The 23,913-nt window shown below is 51.6% G+C and overlaps 1 protein-coding gene across 1 annotated transcript; it reads left to right on the plus strand.

Moving 5' to 3' along the window:
- The first annotated feature begins 1,946 nt into the window (after positions 1-1,946).
- On the plus strand, positions 1,947-23,508 carry CACNG7 (calcium voltage-gated channel auxiliary subunit gamma 7). Its single transcript, XM_058280780.2, has 6 exons — positions 1,947-2,030; positions 4,796-5,020; positions 5,660-5,746; positions 6,461-6,601; positions 21,352-21,497; positions 22,190-23,508. Exons 2-6 carry the CDS (start codon positions 4,825-4,827, stop codon positions 22,445-22,447), a joined length of 828 nt encoding a protein of 275 aa, XP_058136763.1. The 5' UTR covers positions 1,947-2,030; positions 4,796-4,824; the 3' UTR covers positions 22,448-23,508.
- The last annotated feature ends 405 nt before the right edge of the window (positions 23,509-23,913 follow it).

Consider the following 23,913-nt stretch of genomic DNA (forward strand, 5'->3'; position numbering starts at 1 on the left):
AGGTGGAACAGAACTGTACATAGAAACAAACAGAGAGAGCCAGAGGCTGGCGGAGCAGAGGGAGGGGGAAAGCAAAGTGAGGTAGCAGGTAGCCACAGCATGCAGGGAGTGAAAGGGCAGAGAGCCTGAGAGTGAGCAGAGAGCCACAGGGGGAGAGAGAGAAGGAGAGCAGAGACCCAAAAGGAGAGGGAGCCAAGAGCCACACACAGAAAGCAGAGAACGACAGAGGGAGAGGAAGGGAGAGAGAAGGGACCCACAGAAAGAGAGGGCATAGAGAACCACAAAAAGAGAGAGGAGAGGAGAGAGGGGAGAGGGAGAGGGAGAGAGAGGGGAGAGTGGAGAGGGGAGGGGGGGAGAGAGAGAGAAGCGACTAGAGAGAAAGAGGGCTGAGCCACAGAGAGAGAGAGAACGGCCGCAGGGAGAGGACCAAAGTGAACCGTGGCACAACGAGGCGGAGAGGCACACGGACCACTGAGTGTGAGGCAGGGCCGGCGGGCACAGAGACACCAGTTCACACTCACGGAGACCCAGAGACGGGGGAGCGGTCCTGCGGGGCGGGGAAGGGTGAAGGGCACGTTCGTTGTTGTCCCTTGAGCGACCTGGAGAATCTGAGGGAGACCCCACGCCACAGAAACTACCAGAACCCTGAGCGGAAGACTCAGCGGCTGAGGCTGCAGGCTGGCAGACGCGCCCTCCGGGCCTCCTTCCCCTGACCCACTTGCGAGTGGGGGGAGTGGCGGAGGCAGGCTGAGAGACTACATTCCCCAGCAGACATCGCGGCGGACCCTTCCCCCCAAATGCGGCCCCTCGCAGCCTGCCTGATGGGACATGTAGTCCCTGGGCAGGGGCAGGCCAGCAGGGTGGCGTGCTTGTGTCTGAGTGTTTGGAGGGGATGGAGCCCCAAAGCTTCGCAGGTTCCCCCGGCGGCCCCCTCGTCTCTTCGTCCTTGCAGCCTCCTGAGTTTCCGGGATCCGGCTCGGCCGGAGGCTGGGACTCCGCCGTTCTCCCCTGGAGCACCGCCGCGGGGCCCCATCCGGTGCCTGCGGGCCCCAGCCCCCGCTCCGACCCTCGGCGGGCGGCCTGCCCCTTTAAGAGTGGCCCCGCTGACATCACGGCGGGGGGGGGGGGGGGGTGCTGGCCCGGCTCCCGGCTCCGCGGCGGCTGCAGGACCCGGCTCTGCTCTGCGCCCGCCGGCTGCTCCCGGGACCCCGGCCCGGGACGCCCCCTCCCGCCGCCTCCGGCCGCCCAGACCCCAGGCTCCGCCGCAGGCCTGGCTAGAGCCCCCGTGCTCGGCAGGGGACCCCCGGGATCGCCCCCTGCTGTCTCTCCTTCTCAGGGTCTCTCCCTCTTTCCCCTCTCTCTCGGTCTCCATCTATCCAAGCTCAAGGTCCCTGGGTCCCAGCCCCACTCGGCCCCAAGTCCCTGCCTGCCCTTTCCTGCCTGTGGCTCTCTCTGGCTCTCTGACCAGCCGCTCCACTTCCAGACGTCTGAATCCCAAGCCTTGGGGTTCAGGGCTCCGTCTCTCTCCCTCTGCAGCTCTGTCTCTCGGGGCAGTCCCCGTGCCTCCCCCGCTCTCCGGCCCTGCGCGCCTCTCCTTTCTCAGCCTCGAGCTGCGGTGTGGCTCGCGGTCCCCGCTCTGCCTCGCTGCCTCTCTTTGTGCCCCTGCCCCTCTCGGCCGCGCTGCCTCTTTCTATTCTCTCGCCGTCTCTGTCCACCCCCCATTCTCCTGGCCTGCCTCCCTCCCTCTCCGCATCCTTTCCCCCTCCCTCCCCGCCCCTCCCCTCCTCCTCAGCAGCCAATGAGCGGCCGCCGGTCCCTGCTCCCGGCTCCGTCCGCCGAGTGAGGCCGCGGGCGCGGGGGGTGGGGGGTGGGAGGCCGGGAGGGGGCCGGGACGCCGGGCTCCGGGGCCGGGGCTGGGGGCGCGGGCACCGGCGACCCCGGTGGCGGCGGCGGCGGCCGGGGGAAGCCGCGGGGCCGGTCATGCGGCTGCGGGGCCCGCGGCCCGGAGCGTCCGCCCAGCCCTGAGCGAGGTGAGCGCAAGGGGAGGGTCCTGGAAGGCGGGGGGACGCCCCACGAGGTGGCCGGGAGCCGGGGCTGGGGCTAAAAGGGGTCCGAGCGGCTCAGGGGGTGGGATTCCGGCGGGCAGGACGCCCGAGTTCCGGAGGCCACGGGGGCCGGAGGCACATTTGGGCCTAGGGAATCCCGGGGAGGGGGTCCCAGGGTCCCGGAGCGGGGAAACTACGCTCCTAATGTCTAGAGCTCAGAGACCCTCGGCACGGGGGAGGGCGCCAGCCGGGTCCTTGGGGGGAGGCGGTTCTGGGCGTCCCGCAGGAGGCTGGAGGGTCTGGGCCGGGTAAGAGCAGGACGCGGGTCTGGAGAGGGTCCCCTGAAAGGGGGAGTTACGTCGCCGAAGAGATCGAAGGGAGGTGGAGTTTAGCCTCGGGGCTTGAAGAAGGGGACCCGGGGGATTCGAAATGCCAGGATCCAGGAGAGGCCGAGATTAAAAAAAAAAAAAAAAGGCTGAGAAGGAAGCTTCGGGCCTGGGGGGGGGGGGGGGTCCAGAAGGAGGAGGGGCTGTAAGCTGAAGGGCGGTCTGCGGGAGAGTGGGGAGAGCTAGGCGGGCGGTTTGGAGTGAGAAGGAATCTGACCCAGGAGAGGGGATTCAAAGGCCGAGTGAGAAGGGTGAGCGTGGGCAAGGGGGTGTGGGGGTGTCAGAGGGGCAGGTGGCTGAGGGCAGCTCCCTGGGGCTAAGGGGTCAGGGTGACGGGGGTTGGTGCTTGTTTCCGAGCTGAGCGGGTGGGAGAGGAGCAGGCAGCTGGCTGTCCAGCCTTGGAGCCACCAGCGGGGGATGGGAGGAGAGCTGGCCAGACCTCTGCCGGCCCCGGGGCCCTCCAGGGGGTGGGGGGATGCTGGGTAGGAGTGGAGGCTGTCTCGACTCCAGGGTCCTGGTTAGGGTGTTTCAGGGCTGCCAGATCTCTGGTTAAGGAAGGTGAATCTTCTGTCTGGTTGGATTGTTAAGGGGATGTTTGGGGGTTTTAAATTTCGTAGTTAGAAAGATGATGGATGGGACTACCGTTGTTTAGCGACCTAGAGGTCTTGGGTTGAGATATAGGATAGAGTTCCCTGAATCAGGGATTGTGTGGTTTGGGGGAAAGTTCTTGGCTGGGGATGAGGCTTGTGGGTAGAGGATTTGGGGTCTTTGAGTTCTGGGTTGAGAAGCCCCCTAGTTGGAGTCTTAGGTTTTTGCTTGGAATTTGGAAGGCCACAGCTGTAAGACTGAGAGCTCTTGCTTTGAGGGCCCAGTTTTAGGGGAGATCAGGATTCCAAATTGGGTGTTTGAGGACAGACTGATTGGACGTTCCAGCGTGGGAAATTGGAGCTCAGAGTCTCTGGTAGGGAATTTGTGGAGCCCATGGAGGAAGTGGAGGGTTCTGGACTTCCTGATTGGGGTTCTAGGGTCCAGAGCACTGATTCCTGGTTTGAGGGAGGGAGTTCCTTTTTGACTGGGGTGCTCTGTTTGGGACATTGGGTTGGGGGGAGGGACACCCCCAGGTCATGGTTTTGGCATTTTAGAGTCTTCCAACCATGATCCTGGCTCCAGGTCACTGGGTCCCACTGTTCTGGGGTACATGGCCTGGGATGGAATTCCCGCATGCCAGGTCAGGGGCCTGGCTGGATCTGAAGGGGAAGGGGTGAGTTAAGCTTCTCAAACCTTGGATCTGGGTTGTGGGCTGCAATCTCAAATAGGGGTTCCAAATTGAGGTCAGGGCACAGGATCAGCCTTGGAAGGTCATGGGTCAAAGCCTTCATATTAGAATTGGATATTAGGGATCAGAGTAAGAGCCCAAGGACTTAAACTTAGGTGAGAGGTTTTGCTCAGGGTCTGAGGTCACTCTGTGGTCAAGAGGCCAGGATATGCAGTTAGGAATCCTTGGTTAGTGACCCAGTTTGGGGAATTCTAACTAGAATGTGCAGTTCAGAGACAGAGCCTCAAAAAGAGGTCAGGTTCCCAGGTCAGGGCATGAAATCCGAATTGGGTGGTCTGGGTTAGGGTCAAGTTGTTCAGCATCCGGTGGCCAAGGTCCAGTACATAGGGGTAGGATCCTGGCTAGGTCCTGGCCCAGAGTGGACGCCAGGGCCCTTGGTGGAGGCTGCTGTCCAAGGTTAGAATTGTGGGTGAGGGCAGAGGCAGGGTTGGGGCTGACTTATACTAGAGTTGAGGTCTCTGATCATGGGTCAGGCTTGGGATTAGGGACTCTGGAGTTTATTGCTGGGGACTCAGTTCAGGGTGTGGTGTTAGGGTTGGGAAGCCTGATTTTGGGATCAAGAATCTGGAATTGGAGTTTCTGGCCAGAGAAATGGTATTTGGGACCCCAGGCCATACACAAGATTGGAATTAAGGTTAGGGCTCTGATTCTGGGCCAAGGATGAGGGCTGGAAATCTTACTCTGGCTTTGGGGATCTGGGGTCAGTGCTCCGGTCAGTATCCAGATGTCAGGGTTGGGGAGTCCAGTCCCAGGTCTGAGGGTCGACAGCTGAAGTTTCTGACCAGAGCCCAGGGTTGGGGTCCTGGGACAGAAAACAGATATCACCAATAGAGGACCCAGTTCTGGGTCTCTGATATCCCGGTCAGTGTCCAGGGTCATGATGGCAGTCTTGGGCCAGGACACAGAGGTCAGCGTTGGGAGGGAGGCTTCGGTTTGGGGGTTGGAGTATCTGGATGGGGTCCAGTGTCCCGGGTTGCCGCATGGAGTTGGGGACTCATGGGTCTCCCCGGGGGTTCCTGCCTCTCCAGGCCCCGCAGGGCGCCCCCCGCCGCTGAGGATGAGTCACTGCAGCAGCCGCGCCTTGACCCTGCTGAGCAGCGTGTTCGGTGCCTGCGGCCTGCTCCTGGTGGGCATCGCGGTCAGCACGGACTACTGGCTGTACATGGAGGAGGGGACGGTGCTGCCGCAGAACCAGACCACCGAGGTCAAGATGGCGCTGCACGCCGGCCTCTGGCGGGTCTGCTTCTTCGCAGGTACAGGCCTCGCCTGCCCTCCACTCAGCTGCCTGCGACCCCAGAACCCTTATCCGCAGGCCCAAGCCTCAGGGGCAGAAACCCAGAGACGGGTACCGTCTCTTTCCTGGAGACACGGGAGACCCGGTGCACAGCCCCACCCTCAGGGCTCGGAGTCCTGCACCCCCGGTGCTAACGCAGCTCCGGAACTTGGAGCCCAGATTTCTAACCCTGCACGTAGGAGCCCCAAGGCTCAGACAAGCTCCGGGTCACCAAGCCTCCGGGAGCTCCGGAGCCCTGCCTGGAATCGGTGATCTAGGTCCAGACCTTGTTTCTAGACAACTCCAGGGATGAGTGGGCAGGATGAAGCGGCCTCCAAGGTGCCTCCTAGGATTGCTGGTCTCCAGACGCTCTCCTCCAAAGGGACCCCGCCTCGCCTGGGACCCAGGGTTCCAGGCCTGTCCCCTGCCACCCAGGAGGTCTAGGGCAGCTCCCAAGGGGAGCTTCCTTCTCCCCCAAAGAGGAGCATGGGCCATACACTTTGGGTTGCACCTCCTCTGCCCACCCGGGCGTCTCCCCACTGTTGTCCCGCCACTGGTAGCTCTTCTGGACTCTGGGAGCCTCTGGTCATCTGCTCTCACCTTCTCATCTTCCTCCCAGGTCGGGAGAAGGGTCGCTGTGTGGCCTCGGAATATTTCCTTGAACCGGAGATCAACTTGGTGACGGAAAACACGGAGAATATTCTGAGTGAGAGGAAGCGGGGCTCGGCAACGAGGGGCAGGATCCCCGGCCGGTCCTTGGAGAAGGGGCAGGGCTAGAGTCTCAAAGGGGAGATGAGGAGGCGCGAAAGAAGGCGGGGTCATCGGCTAAGCCGGAGGGGCCAGGACTGAGGGACGGGCCTGGGCCGTGGGCGGAACCCTTGGGAAGGGGCGGAGTCCACCCAGGGGTGCGGCCTGGGTGAAGAGTCCGCTGTCGAAGTATCAGGGAAAGGGGAGGAGCCAGAAGGAAAGGGGTGGGGCCCATCCAGGGGTGTGGCCTGGGTGAGGGGAGGAGCCAGCAGTGGCAGTATCAGGGAAAGGGGAGGAGTCAGAGGGAAAGGGGTGGGGCCCATCCAGGGGTGTGGCCTGGGTGAGGGAAGGGGTTAGTGGTATCAGGGAAAGGGGAGGAGTCAGAGGAAAGGGGTGGAGTCCATCTCAGGGGTGTGGCCTGGGTGAGGGGAGGAGCCAGCAGTGGCAGTATCAGGGAAAGGGGAGGAGTCAGAGGGAAAGGGGTGGGGCCCATCCAGGGGTGTGGCCTGGGTGAGGGAAGGGGTTAGTGGTATCAGGGAAAGGGGAGGAGTCAGAGGAAAGGGGCGGAACCCCGCAAAGGGGTGGCGGCCCTGGAAGGCGAGCGGTCAGGGGAATGGGCCAGTGTCGCAGGGAGATTCCTCCCTCACCTCCTCCTCTCCCTGCCCCTCCCCAGAGACAGTGCGCACCGCCACCCCCTTCCCCATGGTCAGCCTCTTCTTGGTGTTCACCGCCTTCGTCATCAGCAACATCGGCCACATCCGCCCACAGAGGACCATTCTGGCCTTCGTTTCTGGAATCTTCTTCATCCTGTCCGGTGAGCCCAAAGAAGGGACTCATGGGCCCGGGGCTATATCCAGTCCCAGGAACCTGTGGGCCCCCCTTCCCCTTAGAAAGCCACCTCCTTGCTTTGTGACCTTGACGGAGTCACCGAACCTCTCTGAGCCCCACTTCCCTTCTCTGTGAGGACCAAATTACAGCTAATGCTTATTGGGTGCTAATTATGTACCAGGCTCTGTTCTGATACAACAATCCTATGAGGTAAATACTATTAATAGCCTCATTTTACAGATATGGGAACAAACAAAGAGATGAAGTCATTTTGCTCAAGTCCATACACCTAGTGAGAGGCAGAGCTGAGACTCAAACTCACACAATTCGCCTCCAGAGGCTGTATTTTTAACCACTACTGATATTTTAGCAATTTCCAGTTTACAGGTCTCTTTTATTTTCTGAGAAATGTTTTATTATAATTTTTTTAAAACAGAAAAGTGGGAAGAATTTTGTAGTGAACACTCATATACCCTCCACCTAGAATTAGTCATAAACATTTTGCTAGACTTGCTTATCCCATATCTGTCCATCTATCTATATTCCTAACCATCCATCAATCTGTCTTATTTTTTGATGCATTTAAAATAAAATGCAGGTATCAGTACGCTTCATCGCAAATGCTTTACCATGCATGTCCAGAGTTCAGTATTTGTTTCTAGTTTTTTTCCCCCATGTTGAGGTACAAGGCTCTTTTGCATGTGTGATCACAAACACTTTCCATAACATTGCTACTAAGGAGTTATTATCACTCCTCTCTTGATAAAATAGGAAAACTGGTGCCAGAGGGCTTGAGTGTCTGGAGTTCCAGAATGGGGAAGTGCTACCCTCCTCCGAATGTCAGCTCAGTCAATCCAATTCAAGCCACTCAGCTCAGCTTAATCAAGTTTAACTCAGTCCAATCCAACTAACCCCAATTTATTTTGACTCAATTTTAATTCAATTCAAATTAATTCAACAAATTTAATTAAACTCAATTCAAGTCCTTTTCATTCAAGTTGAAATTTAAAAAAATAAAACCCGGTGTAGGTCTCCTCTCCATTCTATCTCTTGGGGGGCCGCACTCTGCTCCCTCGTTCCCAAGCTGGCGCTGCAAATACTTGAAGATGAATCTTCAGCCCTCCCCTCCCCCCAGCTTCCTCGCTGCTCCTCACCTAGCTTTCTCTAGGCTCAGCCTCCCCCGGGCCTTCAGCATAACCTGACAAGACCTTTTCCAGGGAAACCAGGGTGCAAACTCTGTGCAAACTTGAATCACGGCATGTGGAGCCAGACACCGAGCTAAAATAAGACACGTAGAATATCACGATGCTGGAGTGTCAGAGCTGAAAGGTCTTATCACTTCAGTTGGAAAAATAGTGGCCTAGAGAGAGAAAGTGGGGCAGGGAGAGGTAGCACCCGGGACTATTATTCAGCCTACCCACAGCATGGTAAGGAAAGCACCATTGTTTGCAGTCCACAGGTGTGGAAACAGGAGCTCAAAGAAGCAACACAGCTAGTCAGCGGCAGAGTTGGGGTTGCGGTCAAGGGTGCTCTGATCCCAAAACCCGTGCTCACACCACTGCCACAGGAGCTGACTGTCAAGGTGAAGCCGGGGTCCAGTATTTCAGCCAGCACTGGAAACCAGAGCCCTGAGTAACCACAGAGTGATGTTTGGCCTGGAATCCCACTGCCGAACTCTTTCCTTTTGAGTTCACTTCACACACTACGACCTATGCTCTCCACCCCAAGGTCATGGGGTGCACATGCTGCGAATCTAGAAAGACCAAGGTTCAAATCCTGCCACCACCATTTGCTGACTGTGTGAGCAGATGGAGCTCGGGCCTCCCTTGGTGGAGCTGCTGGGAGGACAAATCTTGGTCAGGGATGGGCAAACATCTTCTGAAAAGGGACACATGGTTACTCTGTCAAGCTCTGCAGGTCATATATTCTCCCACACGACTGCTCAGCCCTGCCCCAGTCGTGTGAAAGCCACATTGACAGTACATAAGTTAATGGGCACTGGGTTCAGTAAAACTTGACTTATGGATGATATAGATCAAATTCCATGTGATTTTCACATGTCATGAAATAGGAATCTTCTTTTGATTTTTTTCAAGCATTTAAAAATGTAAGAGTCATTCTTAGCCTTGCAAACCATACCAGGACAGACAGAGGGCCAAATTTGGCTGTCCCACAGGTGATATAGTTTGCCAACTGCTGGCCCATAAAATAAGTGCTCGACAAGTGGTGGTTAAAAATAACAAGCAGGCAAATAAATGTAATAATAATAATACTTTATTGAATGCCAGGGGTTGGGCAGTTCAAAGCACTATGCAAAAATTGTTTTCATTTTTTCACCCAATAAGATAGGTGTGATTATTATCTCTACCTTTCAGTTGAGGAAACACTCAGCTGAACTCAGAGGTTTCAGGAGCAGTATTCCAACCCAGACTCTACTGTACTGGCCCACCAGTCAGGAGAGGTAGGGCAAGAAATAAGTCTAATACCTTAGACCTAGAGTGGGATGATCTGGTCCAAGCACCTCATGTTCTCAATGAGGAAACCAAGGCTCAGAGAGAGAGAGAGTGAGACAGCAGTTGTCCATGGCTTGGTAAATGGTGGTTGGGAAAGGGAAATTCAGGGTAACTGCTGAGTGTGAAAATCCCCCAGAGACCTGTGTTATGGATGGACTAGGGGGGAAGAGGCTGCAGAGGGGCAAGCTGAGGAGAACGTTTGTGAAACTGTCCAGACAACTGCATATAAGTCCTGAGCTGGGGCTGAGGGTGTGAGGATAAAGAGGATTGGTCAGCTGTGAGGGAGAGGGACATCCACAGAAGAATCAATAGAACTGGACACCTGGCCGGATGTGGCTGGTGGGAGATGGGGAAGCCTGAAGCGGCATTGGTTTTCTTTTTATTTATTTATAATTTATTTATTTTTCTCTTTATTTTTTCTAAATGTTACATTAAAAAAAGTTGAGGTCCCCATATACTCCCCACCCCCATCACCCCATCCTCCCATATCAACAACCTCCTTCATCGCTGTGGCACATTCATTGCACGTGGTGAATACACCCCGGAGCACTGCCGCACCACATGGTCAATGGTTTACATATTCCAGCCAGCTCCCCATGCACGCCCCACTTAACCCCTGATCCTTAAACGACTCATTCATTTGCTCATCAGAAATTTCCATCCTACATACCAGCTTCTGTGCTGGGCTCCGGAGACACATCTGAGTTCCAAAAGAGAGCCCAGATGCAGACATCACAGAACAGCCCCCGACACAACCAAAGCTTGCACGCATCTGCTGAAATCCCTTCAACAGATTCCCATCGCACTTAGCACAATGGATTAGCAGTCCATCGCCTTAACCACTCGGCCACCTCGTCTTTCCCATCGCACTTAGAATAAATCCAGACTGCTCTCTCAGGCCTCGAAGGCCATCTCCAATTTGCCCACTGCTCAGGTCTCTGCCCTCACATCCTAAAGTGCTCTGCTCCCCTTTGCCTATAACTGCAGTCATGCTGGCCTCCTGTTCCTTTAAAACCACTAAACTCCCGGCTCGATATTTTCCTTCCACAGTTATTTTCCCCCGAAAACAGTACCTAATGTTGCTTTGGCCTCACTATATCATCTACCATATCACCTATTTTATATATTTCCTCTTACCACTTATTGCTAGTGTTACCTTGCTCCTTTGTTTTGTCTCCTTCCCCCAGAAAAGGACAGGGACCTTTTCAAACTTGAGCTCTCAGTGGCAACTGCAAAGGCAGATTAATTGCTGATACAAAGTACACATTGAACTGAATGATAAGGATTCTGGGAAAAAGAAGGACGCATTAGGGTGGTGTGGGGAAGGTGGGAGGGACCGCCGAGGACTTCCAAGAGAAAGCAGCATCTAAGCTGGTTCTGAAAGGGTGATGGGGGGATTTTCCAGAAGAAGAAAGAAAGTGCCTTACATGGAGAGGGAGTTCACAGAATGCTTCAAGGCCCTAGAAAGCACCCTCTGAGGCAGGCTGTGCAGCTCTCCATGGTTCTGAAACCTCTTTGTTCTAAAGCCAGATTGTTTCTACTCCGCTTAGAATGTAGGTGATTCTTGCTTACTGTGCTCTAAGAATTCTGAAGCAGATGTAGTCAGGAGGAAAGGGAGGGGGAGAGTTGGATTGCCGAGAAAGGAAGGGGGAGAAGGAGGAAGGAAAAAAAAGAAGAGGGAAAAGAAGGTTATTTTTGGAGAAACTGAACGACTGTGAAATGGCCAGGAAGGAGAAAGAATAACTTCTGTTTTGACATTGTTTTCAGATCATTTGCAATTACTGCGAAAAACATTTCCTCCTTCTCAACAACCCCCACTCCTGACTTTGCACACGGGTAGTGTTTGTTTGTTATTTCAGAGCGGTAACGTGACCCACGAGTCTAGGGTTGGAGTGGTAGGTGAGGCACGAAATGTCAGCAGAAACCAGCTCATAGACAGCCTGGAATGTCAGGCTGTGGAACAAATACTTTCTCCCATGGACAAGGAGGGGTTTTGACCAGGGAGGGTGAGAATCTGGTCTGAGTTTTTGAGAGAACCAATATCTGAGGCAGGGAAATGCTGATTTTGGAGCCCTTGTGCATAGAGAAAAGAGCCTGAGAGGGGCAGGGGGCTTGAGGGTGGAAAAGGGAGTTCTGAGTTATGAGGGATTCAGGAAGTCAAATGGACATGACTTGGTGACTGCTCACCCATGACAGGTAAGGTGGGTGGGGGTGGGGGTCAAGATGACTTCCCTGTGTGCTACCTGGGGACCTGAGTGAGTGGGGGTTCTGGTCTCCCTTCACCATCCCTTTCCTATAAGCCGCTCATCTTTCAAGAGATCTCAGTTGCCTTTTCACCGTGCACAACTTCCCGGGCTCCCTCTTCTTGAATGAAACTGTTACAGAGTATTAGAAGTTGAAAGTGCCATGGAAGTTCAGAGCAAGGAAAGATTAATTCTTATAGGGGATTGAGGGGGGAGCGGTTGTAGTTCAAGCAGATGACCGCCTGCTTCTCACATATGAGGTCCTGAGTTTAATCCCCGCTCCAGTACTTCCACAAACAAAAAAAGTTCCAGTTGCATTGTAAGGGTCTTTGTCTACTCAATTAATATGTATTATGTGCTGGATATTGTGCTAGATGCTAGGACTACAAAAGGGAACAAGATGGACCAGGTCCTAGCATCAGGGAGCCTACCTCTTAGTGAGGATGGGAGAGATACATGATAAAAATTAACAGAAGTATAATGTTAGGTGGTGGTAAATGCTATGAAGAAAAATAAAGTAGGTTAAGTCATTATGTGATCCTACTCCAATTGCCCCAGTTTCTTAAATTTCAAGTCTATAGAATAAAGCATTGGACACTAGTATACATTCCTCTACTCAGATCCACCTAAATATAACACTTGTTAACATTTTGGCATACTTTAAAAAAATCAATTTTACTGATACGTAATAATAAAGCATACACTTCATCCAAGATGTACAATCAGTGGTACTTCGTATAATCACATGGTTGTGCATTCATTGCTTCAATCATTATTAGAACATTTTCATTATTTCAATAATAATAATAAACAAAAAAACAGACAAACAAGAAAATTCCTCACCTCTCAATCTCTCTATGCTTCCCCCACTGTACATAGCTGCTGTTTCTTGCTATTCTATCCAAAGTGTATGATCAATGGCTTTTAGTACAATCACAATGTTGTACATTCATCATCTTAAAAATTTTAGAACAATTTCATTACTCCAAAAAGAAAGACTGTAAAACCCTTAGCATTTCTTCCTCAGACCTCTATAACAACTAATTTCCTTTCATCTTTATGAGTTGATTTATATTTACATTTTATATAAATGGAATCATACAATGTATAGTACTCTATATCTGGTCTCCTCCACTTAATATAATGTGTTTTTGTCTGATATTAACATTGTGTAGTAAAAACTTACATTTTTCAGCTTCAAGGAAAAATAGTCTTATATATGCAATTCTACCCATATTCATATTTTACATAATATATTTATATTTCACATAAGATAATTAGTTTATAATATGGCAATCATACAGTATTTTTCCTTTTGTGTCTGGCTTGCTTCACTCAACGTAATATCCTCCAGGTTCATCCATGTTGTGTTGTCATATGTTTTACAACTTCATTTCTTCTTACTGCTGCATAATATTCCATCATGTGTATACTCCACAATTTGTTTATCCATTCACCAGTTGCTGGCCACCTGGGTTGTTTCCAACTTTTGGCTATCGTGAATATTGCTGCTATGAATATTGTGTGTGGGATACTTGTTTTTTAAAGGTTTATTTATTTCCCCCCTTCCCCTCCTCCTGCCCTGCTGTTTTTGCTGTCTGTGTTGTCTTCTCTTCTCATTTTCTGTCCTCTAGGATTCACTGGGATTCAATCCTGGGGAACTCTGATGGGGAGAGAGGTTCCCTGTCAATTGTGCCATCTCAGTTCCTGGTTTCTGCTGTGCTTCACCTTGACTCGCCCCTTGTCTCTCCTTTGATACGTCTCATCATCTTGCTGCATGACTCACTTGTGCGGGGCACTGGCTCATCACGCCGGCACTCGCGCAGGCTCTCGTGCAGGCACTGGCTCACCACGTGGGCACTCGCACAGGCACTGGCTCATCACGCAGGCACTCGCGCGGGCTCTCGTGCAGGCACTGGCTCACCACGCAGGCACTCGCGTGGGCACTGGCCTGCTGCGCAGTCATGCTTCTCTTCTTTTTCACCAGGAGGTCTCAGGGATCAAACCCAAGTCCTCCCATATGGTAGGCAGAAGCTCTATCACTTGAGCCACATCCGCTTCCCTGACATACTTTTTAATCTCCTTCCCCCACCTCTCTCCCTCTCTCTTCCACCACACACTTTTTTTTGCTTTACCTTCTGAAAGTAAGTTGCAAGCATCACCACAGTTCATCTCCAAAAATTTCTGTACACATCTTTTAAGAATGAGAACATTTGTCTACATAACTACAATGCTATTTTCATATCTAGAAAGTTTACAGTAATTCCATAATATGACCTATTATGTTATGGTCCCAGTTGTTTCAAAATGTCATTTGTTGTTTTTCCCCCAGAACCAGGATTCAATCTAAGCTCATGCATTGCATTTGGTTAAGTGTCTTTTTGTCTAGAATAGTTTTCCCACTTTTTTTGGACAATACTCGCTTTTTTATACCAATATTTCATTTTATTGACAAACTCACAAAAACATGAGGATATAAGTTAATACATGTTTTACATGACAATTCTGACTTTTAAACTATAATTATAGAAATTTCTACATATACAGAAAAATCCCAGAAAGAATCGTTTAATGAAATCCCATGTACCCTTCACTCAACTTCAATAATTATCAACATGTGATTAATCTTTTATTTAATCCTATCCCCATGTCCCCTTTTCCACTTCACTGGATTACTTAAATCTGGTCTCAGATGTCATATCATTTATCCATAAATATTTCAGTATATCTCTGAGAAATAAGCATTCTTTTATTTAACATAACCACAATGTGATTATCATGCTTAAAACAATTAAGAATAATTCCTAAATTTCATCTAATATCCAGTCAGTGTTCAAATTCCCCCCACTTGTCTCATAAATGCCTTTTTTACAGTTAATTTGTTGCGACTCAAGATCCAAATTTCACAGATTGCATTTAGTTGATAGATCTCCGAAGGCTCTTTGAATTGATAACAGTTTCTCTCCTTTTCGTTTTTTCTTGTCGTTTATTTGTTGAAGTCTGGTCATTCGTCAGGCAGAATTCCCATATTCGGGATTCTTCTCATCACAGTTCTGTGTCATGGCTTTTTAGTATGTTCCTCTAGTATCTGTATTTTCCTGTAAACTTAAAATTAGGTCTAGGAGGCTTGATCGACTCAGGTTTGATTTTTTTTTTTTTTTTTTTTGGTCAGGAACGCATCATGTGGAGGTTATGCTGTCCACACCTTACCCCACCAGGCACACATGATGTCTGGTTGTCTCTCTTTCTGAGATGTTAAATGGTTTAGGGTTTGTCAGCTTGATCCACGTCACCATCCTTTTGAAGATTGCAGGAAAGGACATCCTGTAAATTATCCTGTACCCTGGATTTGTTTGCTTGTTTCCTCATAGTAATGCTTAATTTGCTTCTCTTTCTCTGTATTTTCTGTAACCTGGAAGTTATGTCTAGAGGCTTGATCAGATTCAGGATTTTTTTTTAGAAGGTACCAGGAATTGAACCCAGGCCCTTGTACATGCAAAGCAGGTGCTCAACCACTGAGCTACACCCACTCCTCTCAGGTTAAACGTTTTTGGCAAGAAAATTCAGAGGTTGTGCTATGTCCTTTATATCACATCATCTCTGATAGAAAATAATGTCAGGTTGTCCCACTATGATTGGTACAAAGTGTGATTGCTTGGCAAAGGTGTTGTCTGTCAGACAGCTCCTTTTAAAGGTACATTTCTCTCTCTCTCTCTTTTTTTTTTAAAGATTTATTTATTTATTTAATTCCCTCCCCCTCCCCCGGTTGTCTGTTCTCTGTGTCTGTTTGCTGCGTCTTGTTTCTTTGTCTGCTTCCACTTCTGTTGTCGTCAGCGGCACAGAAAGTGTGGGCGGTGCCATTCCTGGGCAGGCTGCACTTTCTTTTGTGCTGGGCGGCTCTCCTTACGGGGCGCACTCCTTGCGCGTGGGGCTCCCCTAGGCGGGGGACACCCCTGCGTGGCAGGGCACTCCTTGTACACATCAGCACTGCGCATGGGCCCGCTCCACACAGGTCCAGGAGGCCCGGGGTTTGAACCGCGGACTTCCCATGTGGTAGACGGACGCCCTAACCACTGGGCCAAATCCGTTTCCCCGTTTTTCTCTTTACAATTAAGTAATTTGCAGAGTGACACGGGCACCTTGAAGAAAGTCCTCCACAGGATACCTATTTTACTTTATTTAAAATGTTTTGGAAAAAGTTTTATCCTACAGAAAAATTGCAAAAATAATACAATGAACTCTCCCATATCCTTCACCTAGATGCAACAATTTTTAAACATTTTACTACATTTCCCATTCTCTTCTCCCTTTCTTCCTCCTCTCTCTTCCTCCATCTCTCTCTCCTCCCTCCTCCCTCCCTCTTTTTCTTGTCTTTCTCATATACACAAAGTGCACACATACAATTACATATTACAAATATATATGGAACCTCTTGAAAGTATATTGCAGCCTAAATACTTCAGCAAGTATCTCCTAAGAACAAGTGCATTTCTTGTATATATCTTCGCTACAATAATAAATTTCAGAAGTTTAATATTTATACAATACTATAACTAATACTCAGCCTATATTCAAATTTTGCCAATTGTCCCTGTACTCTCTTGTATAGTCATTCTTTCCCCGAATCAGGATCCAATCTAGGAACACACTTTGCATGTACTTGTTTCACCTTAGTCTTCTTTCATCTTTTACAGTTCCTCAGCTTTTTAAAAAATCTTTCACATTGACATTTTTGAAGAGTGCAGCCGTTATTTCGTACAATGTCCTAAAGTGTCCTCAGAAGTGGATTCAGATTACACATTTTCAGCAGGAACACTACATAAATGAAGAGGTGGCTTTCTCTGCCCCATTAATTGTGATGTTAAAATAGGTCAGTTGGTTAGGGTGTGTTCACCAAGTTTCATCACTACAAAGGAAGCTTTTTAATCCCTTTGCAGTGAATTGATATTCTACTGGGAGATCCTGTCACCCAGTGATTTAGAATCCATTGATGATTCCTGCTTGAATCTAATATTACTTCCAGGGTTGCCAAACAGTGTTTTCTTCTAATTCCGTTATTCTATCTACATTTATGAATTCTCATGCTACTGAAAAGAAGAACTTTCTCTTTTATTTATTTATATTTTTAAAATATCATTATGGACTCAAGTTTTTTTAAACTATTTAATTAATTAGTTAATTTATTTCTCTCCCCTTCTCCCCACTGCCCCAGTTGTTTGTTCCTGTGTCTATTTGCTACGTGCTCTTTGTCCGCTTCTGTTGTTGTCTGAGGCACGGGAATCTGTGTTTCTTTTTGTTGCATCATCTTGTTGTGTCAGCTCTCCGTGTGCACAGCACAATTTCTGGCAGGCTGCACTTTCTTTTGCGCTCGGCGGCTCTCTTTATGGGGTGCACTCCTTGTGCGTGGGGCTCCCCTACATGGGGGACACCCCTGCGTGGCAGGCACTCCTTGCGCATTATCAGCACTGCACACGGGTCAAGGAGGTCCCGGGTCTGAACCACGGACTTCCCATGTGGTAGACGGACGCCCTAATCACTGGGCCAAGTCCACTTCCCTGTTTTGTTTTTTTAAACAATGTGATATATGCCATTACTTTTATTTTTCATTCTCATGCTCAAATTGTCCCAAAACTCACCATGAGGAACCCCTTTTAGCTGATTTCTGCATCTTTCTTGACATGTCCCCACTGGTTTTTTTAAAAGAATTTTAAAAAAGATTTTTAAAAATTTTATTTCTCTCCCCACCCCCGCCCTGCCACAGTAGTCTGCTCTCTGTGTCCATTCGCTGTGTGTTCTTCTGTGACCTTATCAGCAGCACCGGGAATCTGTGTCTCTTCATGTTGCGTCATCTTGCTATGTCAGCTCTCCGTGTATGCGGCGCCATTCCTGAGCAGGCTGCACTTTCTTTCGCGCTGGGCGGCTCTCCTTACGGGGCGCACTCCTTGCGCGTGGGGCTCCCCTACGCGGAGGACACCCCTGCGTGGCAGGGAACTCCTTGCGCGCATCAGCACTGCGCATGGCCAGCTCCACATGGGTCAAGGGTGCCCGGGGTTTGAACTGCGGACCTCCCATGTGGTAGGCGGACGCCCTAACCACTGGGCCAAGTCTGCTTCCCTCCCCGTTGTTTTTTCAATGTTTCCTTGCTTAGTGGTCCAGTAAGATACTTCAGGAGCAGCTTTACTGCCCCTCCCTCTGGCTTCACAGCAGGCATTTCTTCTGGAAGCCCTAACTCCTTTTATTGGGGGGTGATACTAGTGACCAAGATGTGGGTGCTAGGGTCACTCACTGCTGCTGGGGAGTGATAGCTTCTAGGCCCTTAACGGACACAAAGCTGGGAAACTATAAAGATACACTTTTAAGATTTATTTTGTTATTTATTCCCCTCCTCCCCCCATTGTCTGCTCTCTGTGTCCCTTTGCTGTGTGTTCTTCTGCGTCTGCTTGCTCGGCAGCACCGGGAATCCGTGTCTCTTTTTGTCGCATCATCTTGCTGTGTCGGCTCTCCGGCTCTCCGTGTGTTTGGCGCCACTCCTGGGTGGGCTTTTCTCGCACGGGGTGGCTCAATGCGGGACGTGCTCCTTGCGTGGCACAGCACTCCTTGTGTGCAGCAGTGCCACGTGTCGGCCCGCTCACCAACGGGCCAGGAGGCCCTGGGCTTGAACCCTGGACCTCCCATGTTGTAGGTGGATGCTCTGTCACTTGAGCCATATCCATTTCCCTATATATATTTAAACAACAGCGGCTATACTGATACCTCAGCACCATAGGGTTCTTCCTTGCTTTACCCCATTCTGTATTTGCATCTCCCTCCTTTCAGAATGAGAAAGTTTGTGCTCCAAAACATAAAAATATTTACCTATCTGCTGAATCTTACAATGCACACAAAATAATTTCAGAACTGCTGCAACTATACCAGTCCCCACAACAAACCTAGTAAAGTAAGGAAGGTTCGGTGTTTCTTCCCAGATCTTTTTGTCTTTAGACTGAGCTGTATAATCAAAGAATTGTATTCAAACACTACTTGGATTTTAGCTTGAATAATACCCCCTCCCTGTGATGACATTATTCACTTGATTTAAAGTTACGTTTAGGGGAGTGGATGTAGCTCAGTAGTTTGGGCGCTGCCTCCCTCGCATGAGGTCCTGGGTTCAATTCCTAGTACCTCCTTAGAATTTCTGTATATATTTAATTTTAGGTTTTCCCTTACCCTTGTTGATTTTTAGGTTTGAATACACAAAGTATTGGCAGGCTCCCAAAAGGCAAAATCATAAAAAAAATATGTACTCAGAGAAATACCACTCTTTTTCTACCTCTTCCTTCCTGTAGGTAGGTCATCAATTTCATTCATTTATCTTCTTTTCTATGACTCTTTTGGCAAAAATAAGCATACATATGTATTCTTATGTACCTTCATTCTTACCCCTAAGGTAGTATCCTGTATGCTCTTTCACACATTACATTTTTACTTATTGGTATATCAGTGACCCCATAACAGTTTGTTGAGCTCTTCCTCACTCTTCTTTTTGTGTGTGTGTTTTTTCCCTCATTCTTCTTGACAGCAGCACAGTCCTCTGCTGTGCAAATATTTCATAGCTTATCCCACCAATCCCCTGTGAAAGTGCATTTCGTTTGTTTCCAATATTTTGTCATTTAAAATAATGCTGCAGTGAATCAGCTTACACATACGTACTTTTATATATTTGGAGGGGGCCCTTCAGGGTGAATTCCTACAAGTGGGATTTCTGGGACCCACATGGTTTTGTTATATATATCGGTATAGTTTTCACTGCATTGAGAGAGTTTAAAAAACAGCAGCACACGGAGGCCATGGAAGTCTTTTCTGAAGCAGTGATGAGCCAGGGGAGAGCTAAGTGAAGGGATGGAGGGGAACGTGGTGAAACGTGGGGGAGGAGCTTTCCAGGTAGAGGGGTCAGCCTGTGCAAAAGTCCTGAGGCAGGACAGAGCTCCTGTGTTCAAGGAAGAGGGAGAGAGCCAGGCGGGAGACCAATGAGAAAGGAGGTGGGCGGGGGCCAGATCCTGTGGACCTTTACCCCAGGGATCCACGAACTGTTCCTGTAAAGGGCAAGTTCAGTAAATCTTCAGCGCAGTGGTCCACAGTCTGTCACAACTCCTCACCTTTAGCGATGAAGCGTAAACGCAGCCAATAGGCAATATGTAAATGGATGGGCACAGCTGCATTCCAATGTAATTCTTTATGGACGCTGAAAATTGACATTCATGTATTTTGAAAGGTTGGGATAAAATTCACAGAACATAAAATTAGCCCCTTAAAAGTGTACAGTTCAGTGGTTTTTAATATATTCACAAGATTGTGCAACCGTCACTGCTCTATAATCCCAGAATATTTTCATCATCCCAAAAAGAAGCCCCGTCCCTATTAGCAGTCAGCCCCAATTCCCCCCTCTGTCCATCCTCTGGCAACTCCTAATTTACCTTCTCACTCTGTGGATTAGTGGACATTTCATATAAACGGAAGCAAGCAGTATATTATGGCCTTTTATGCTTGGCTTTCCCTTAGCACCATGCTTCTGAGGTTCATCCATATTTTAGCACATGTAACAGTAATTCGTTCCTTTTCATGGCCGAGTAACAGTCCATTGCATGGGGAGACCACATTTTGTTCATCTGTCATCAGTTAATGGGCATTTAGGTTGCTTCCGCTTTTTTTTTTTTGTGGCTATTTTGAATAATGCTACACGTTTTGGTGTGAGCATATGGTTTCATTCCTTGTAGGAGTGGAATCGCTGGGTCCCGCGGTGACTCTATGTTTACCTTTTTGAGGAACTGTCAAACAAAATTCACAAACGTTTTATATACTACAAAATAGTATTATTTTGATTTTTCCTCCCAACCAGTTAGTTATATAAAAGCCATTCTATGTCCATGAGCTGTACAAAAACAGGCAGTGGATGGACTGGATGCAGGTCCCTGTTGAAGGCAATGAAATTTGGATTTTATTCTGAGCCTGATGGACACACAAATAAATGTTCATTTGCAGTATTCTGGGGAAGATGTTGGTAAGGATTAGTTCGATTAATTTGGAGCAGGGGCCTTATGCTTGACATGATTACTCATTAGAAGAAAAATTAGTTATGAGGAAATGACATTGACCTCTTAAAAACTCTCACATCAGACCTCTCTTCTCCACTCTCTCCATTGCCTCTACTTCCTTAATGAAACTGGAAAGAAAAACAGTACCTACTTCAAAGGGTTGTTGTGAGGTTCCAGTGAATTCATATATGAACTTTTGAGAATGGTGCCTGGCACAGAGCAAAAACCATACAAGTCTTGCTATAGTAATAATAATTTACTATTGTTGATTTTGCTGCTATTCTCCCACAGCCCAGCTCAGGCCTTATTCCCCTGCTCCCGGAACATCACAACTTCAGGGTCTCCCCTCCGACCTCTTCTCAATACCAGCCCACCCCCGAGGGATCTCCTTAGACCCTGATCTGGCCCTGTCCACCCCCTGCTCCAAACCCTCCCTGGCTCCCTAGTGCCCGCGGCACCGTGCCCACTTCTCCAGCCTCATTTCTTCGGACTGCAGCCTGTGTTTTGACCACCCGGGTCAGCTCGATACCCGCCCCCAGCCTCTGCCCACGATGTTCCCAGGAGTGGCGTGACCGTGTACCCCTACTCCTCCTCTAGTACTGGGATCAGGACCATTCTTGGAAGCTGCCCTTGACTCCCCTGCCCCTGTCCCAGGCGGGTCCATCCCTCCTCCGGACTTCCACAGCACACTGTGCTCCACGTCCACACAGCGCTGCCCTGATTGCCTGCGAGCCCCCGAGGGCAGGGCCTTGGGGACTGTGGATGCACCTCGGGTGCCCTGCACCTGGCCAGGGCCCAGCACACAAGGGGCATCAAAAGGTGGCAGTTATCCAGGACAGAGCCCGGCGGAGGAGAGGGCAGTGGGAGGGGAGGGGGCTTCCGCGGACTCAGGCCCCCTCTGCTCCCCAGGCCTCTCCTTGGTGGTGGGCTTGGTTCTCTACATTTCCAGCATCAACGACGAGGTCATGAACAGGCCCAGCAGCTCCGAGCAGTATTTCCACTACCGCTACGGGTGGTCTTTTGCCTTCGCTGCTTCTTCCTTCTTACTCAAAGAGGTGACCCCGACTGGTGGGGCCTGGGCCGGAGTGTGGGAGGGGCCCCGACTCCTGGGTGGTGAGAGACAGTGGGGCTGGCTGTCTCCTCCTAGCTCCTGGGGGAGGAGGGGCCTCAGCCTGGAGGAGGGCTGGGAGCCTGGGCTTCCGGTCTGAGGGAGGAGGGGCTGGCACCTGGACCCCTGGGTCTGAGGGAGGAGGGGCTGGGGCCTGGACTCCTGGTCTGAGGGAGGAGGGCTGGGGGCCCGGACTCCTGGTCTGAGGAAGGAGGGCTGGGGGCCCGGGCTCCTGGTCTGAGGGAGCAAGGGTTACAGCCTGGAGGAGGGGCTGGGAGCCTGGGCTTCCGGTCTGAGGGAGGAGGGGCTGGCACCTGGACCCCTGGGTCTGAGGGAGGAGGGGCTGGGGCCTGGACTCCTGGTCTGAGGGAGGAGGGGCTACGGCCTGGGCTCCTGGTCTGAGGGAGGAGGGGTTACAGCCTGGAGGAGGGACTGGGGGCCTGGACTCCTGGTCTGAGGGAGGAGGGCTGGGGAACTGGCCTCCTGGTCTGAGGGAGGAGGGCCTGGGGGCCTGGGCTCGTGGTCTGAGGGAGGAGGGCTGGGGCCTGGATTCCAGGTCTGAGCGAGGAAGGGGCTGGAGTCCCGGGGTAGGTGGGGCCTGGGGACCCGCCCCAGGCCTCTGAGCGCGCCTTCCCGCAGGGGGCGGGCGTGATGTCCGTGTACCTGTTCACCAAGCGCTACGCGGAGGAGGAGATGTACCGCCCGCACCCGGCCTTCTACCGCCCGCGCCTCAGCGACTGCTCCGACTACTCGGGCCAGTTCCTGCAGCCCGAGGCGTGGCGCCGCGGCCGCAGCCCGTCCGACATCTCCAGCGACGTCTCCATCCAGATGACGCAGAACTACCCCCCCGCCATCAAGTACCCCGACCACCTGCACATCTCCACCTCGCCCTGCTGAGGCCCCGCCCCCGCGCGCCCCCGGCCGCCCCCCGCCGCCGGCCGGGCGCCTTGGCCTGACCTCGCCTCCCCCGTGGCCCCGCCCTCTTCAGAGCGACCCCCTCCCGGGCGCCGGCCAGTCCCCCCACCCCGGCTCGAGCCCTCGGGGCCCCCCGGCCCCTGCGCCTCCCTGCCGCGTGCGCCCGGGCCGGGCCCCGAGGGCCCCCCGCCCCCCCGCGGGGGCACTGGGCTGGGGAGGTGCCGGCAGCCGCCCGGAACGCCCACGACCCTCTCCTCCCCCCGCCCCGCACCTCTCGGCGTCTGGCCTAGGACCCCCCCCCCCCCGAGGCCCACCGACCTAGCGGGCGCCCCGGGGCGGTGGGAGCTGCTTGCTTTGCCCTGTCTTCTCCTCCCCTCCCCTGCGGCCCAGCCCCCTCCTCCTCTGGGAGACCCCCTTGCTTCCCCCCCCCCCTTTTTTTTTTTTGCCTCGGGAAGGTTCCCGGCCTTTTAGGGGCTTGTAGCGCCTTTTCCTTGCCATCCTCGGCTTTTATTTTCTGTCTTCCTCCTCTAACCTCCTCTCTCGCTCGCTCCCCACCCCCTCCCCTCGTCCAGCCCCCTAGGTGCGTTCAGCTCCGCAAACCGAACGACAGGGGTAGGGACCCCAGGGTGGGGGAAACGCCCCGATGCCGTCCCCACGTCTGTGCCCGCCTCTTCCCCCTCGAGGCCCCGTCGGGGGAGGAAGGGGCAGTAGCGGGGGTCGACACCCCCCAAACCTCGAAGTCTTCCATTTTTTGGCACACACCCTTCATTGAAATTCCCCTGCCCATCTCAGACCCCCGACTCTGGCCTCTTTCCAGGGCCCGTCCGCCCCCTTGGACAGATTTGGGGAAGAGGACACCAGGAACTCGCCCACCCCCCTTAGTGAGGGGGGGAGGGGCGAGGTAGCACAGTGTCGTACACGGAACCAGATTGGCCCCCGGGGTGGGGGGAGGGGAGCAGGGGGGGAGCGGGAGCTTTTAGTTTGCATCTTAGGGGGGAGGGGGGAGGGGGTCCGCCGCAGTTAACTTGTCTTTACGCAGCGATTTTTAACGAGGCTGGGGGAGGGGGGCATTGGGGGGGCAGGGGGATGGGGTGGGGGGCCTGGCTCTGTTATTTACCGTGTATCATATGTAAATATCGACAGAAACTTCAATAAACTTTATTTCAAACACGTCTCCGCCTGCGGGGGTGGGGATCGGCTGGAAGGGGCTCCCGCCAGCTCTCTCGGCCTTCCGTAGCAGAATAAGGTTAGATGGGTCGTTCTTAAATTACCTAATTATCATCAGGACAAACAGCAGTACCTGTTAATTCAGCCCACGTCAAGCACTCTAGGTCAGGCTGAATAGATGTTAACTCAGTATTTATAGTACGACCACTTCATAGTAGCGTTGCTGTAACTCGCCTTCCTCACTCATGGCTCCATTCGGTTTTCTCTTTAAGATTGCTAGT

The sequence above is a fragment of the Dasypus novemcinctus genome, chromosome 18, assembly GCF_030445035.2.
Source record: "Dasypus novemcinctus isolate mDasNov1 chromosome 18, mDasNov1.1.hap2, whole genome shotgun sequence".
Taxonomy (NCBI): Eukaryota; Metazoa; Chordata; class Mammalia; order Cingulata; family Dasypodidae; genus Dasypus; species Dasypus novemcinctus.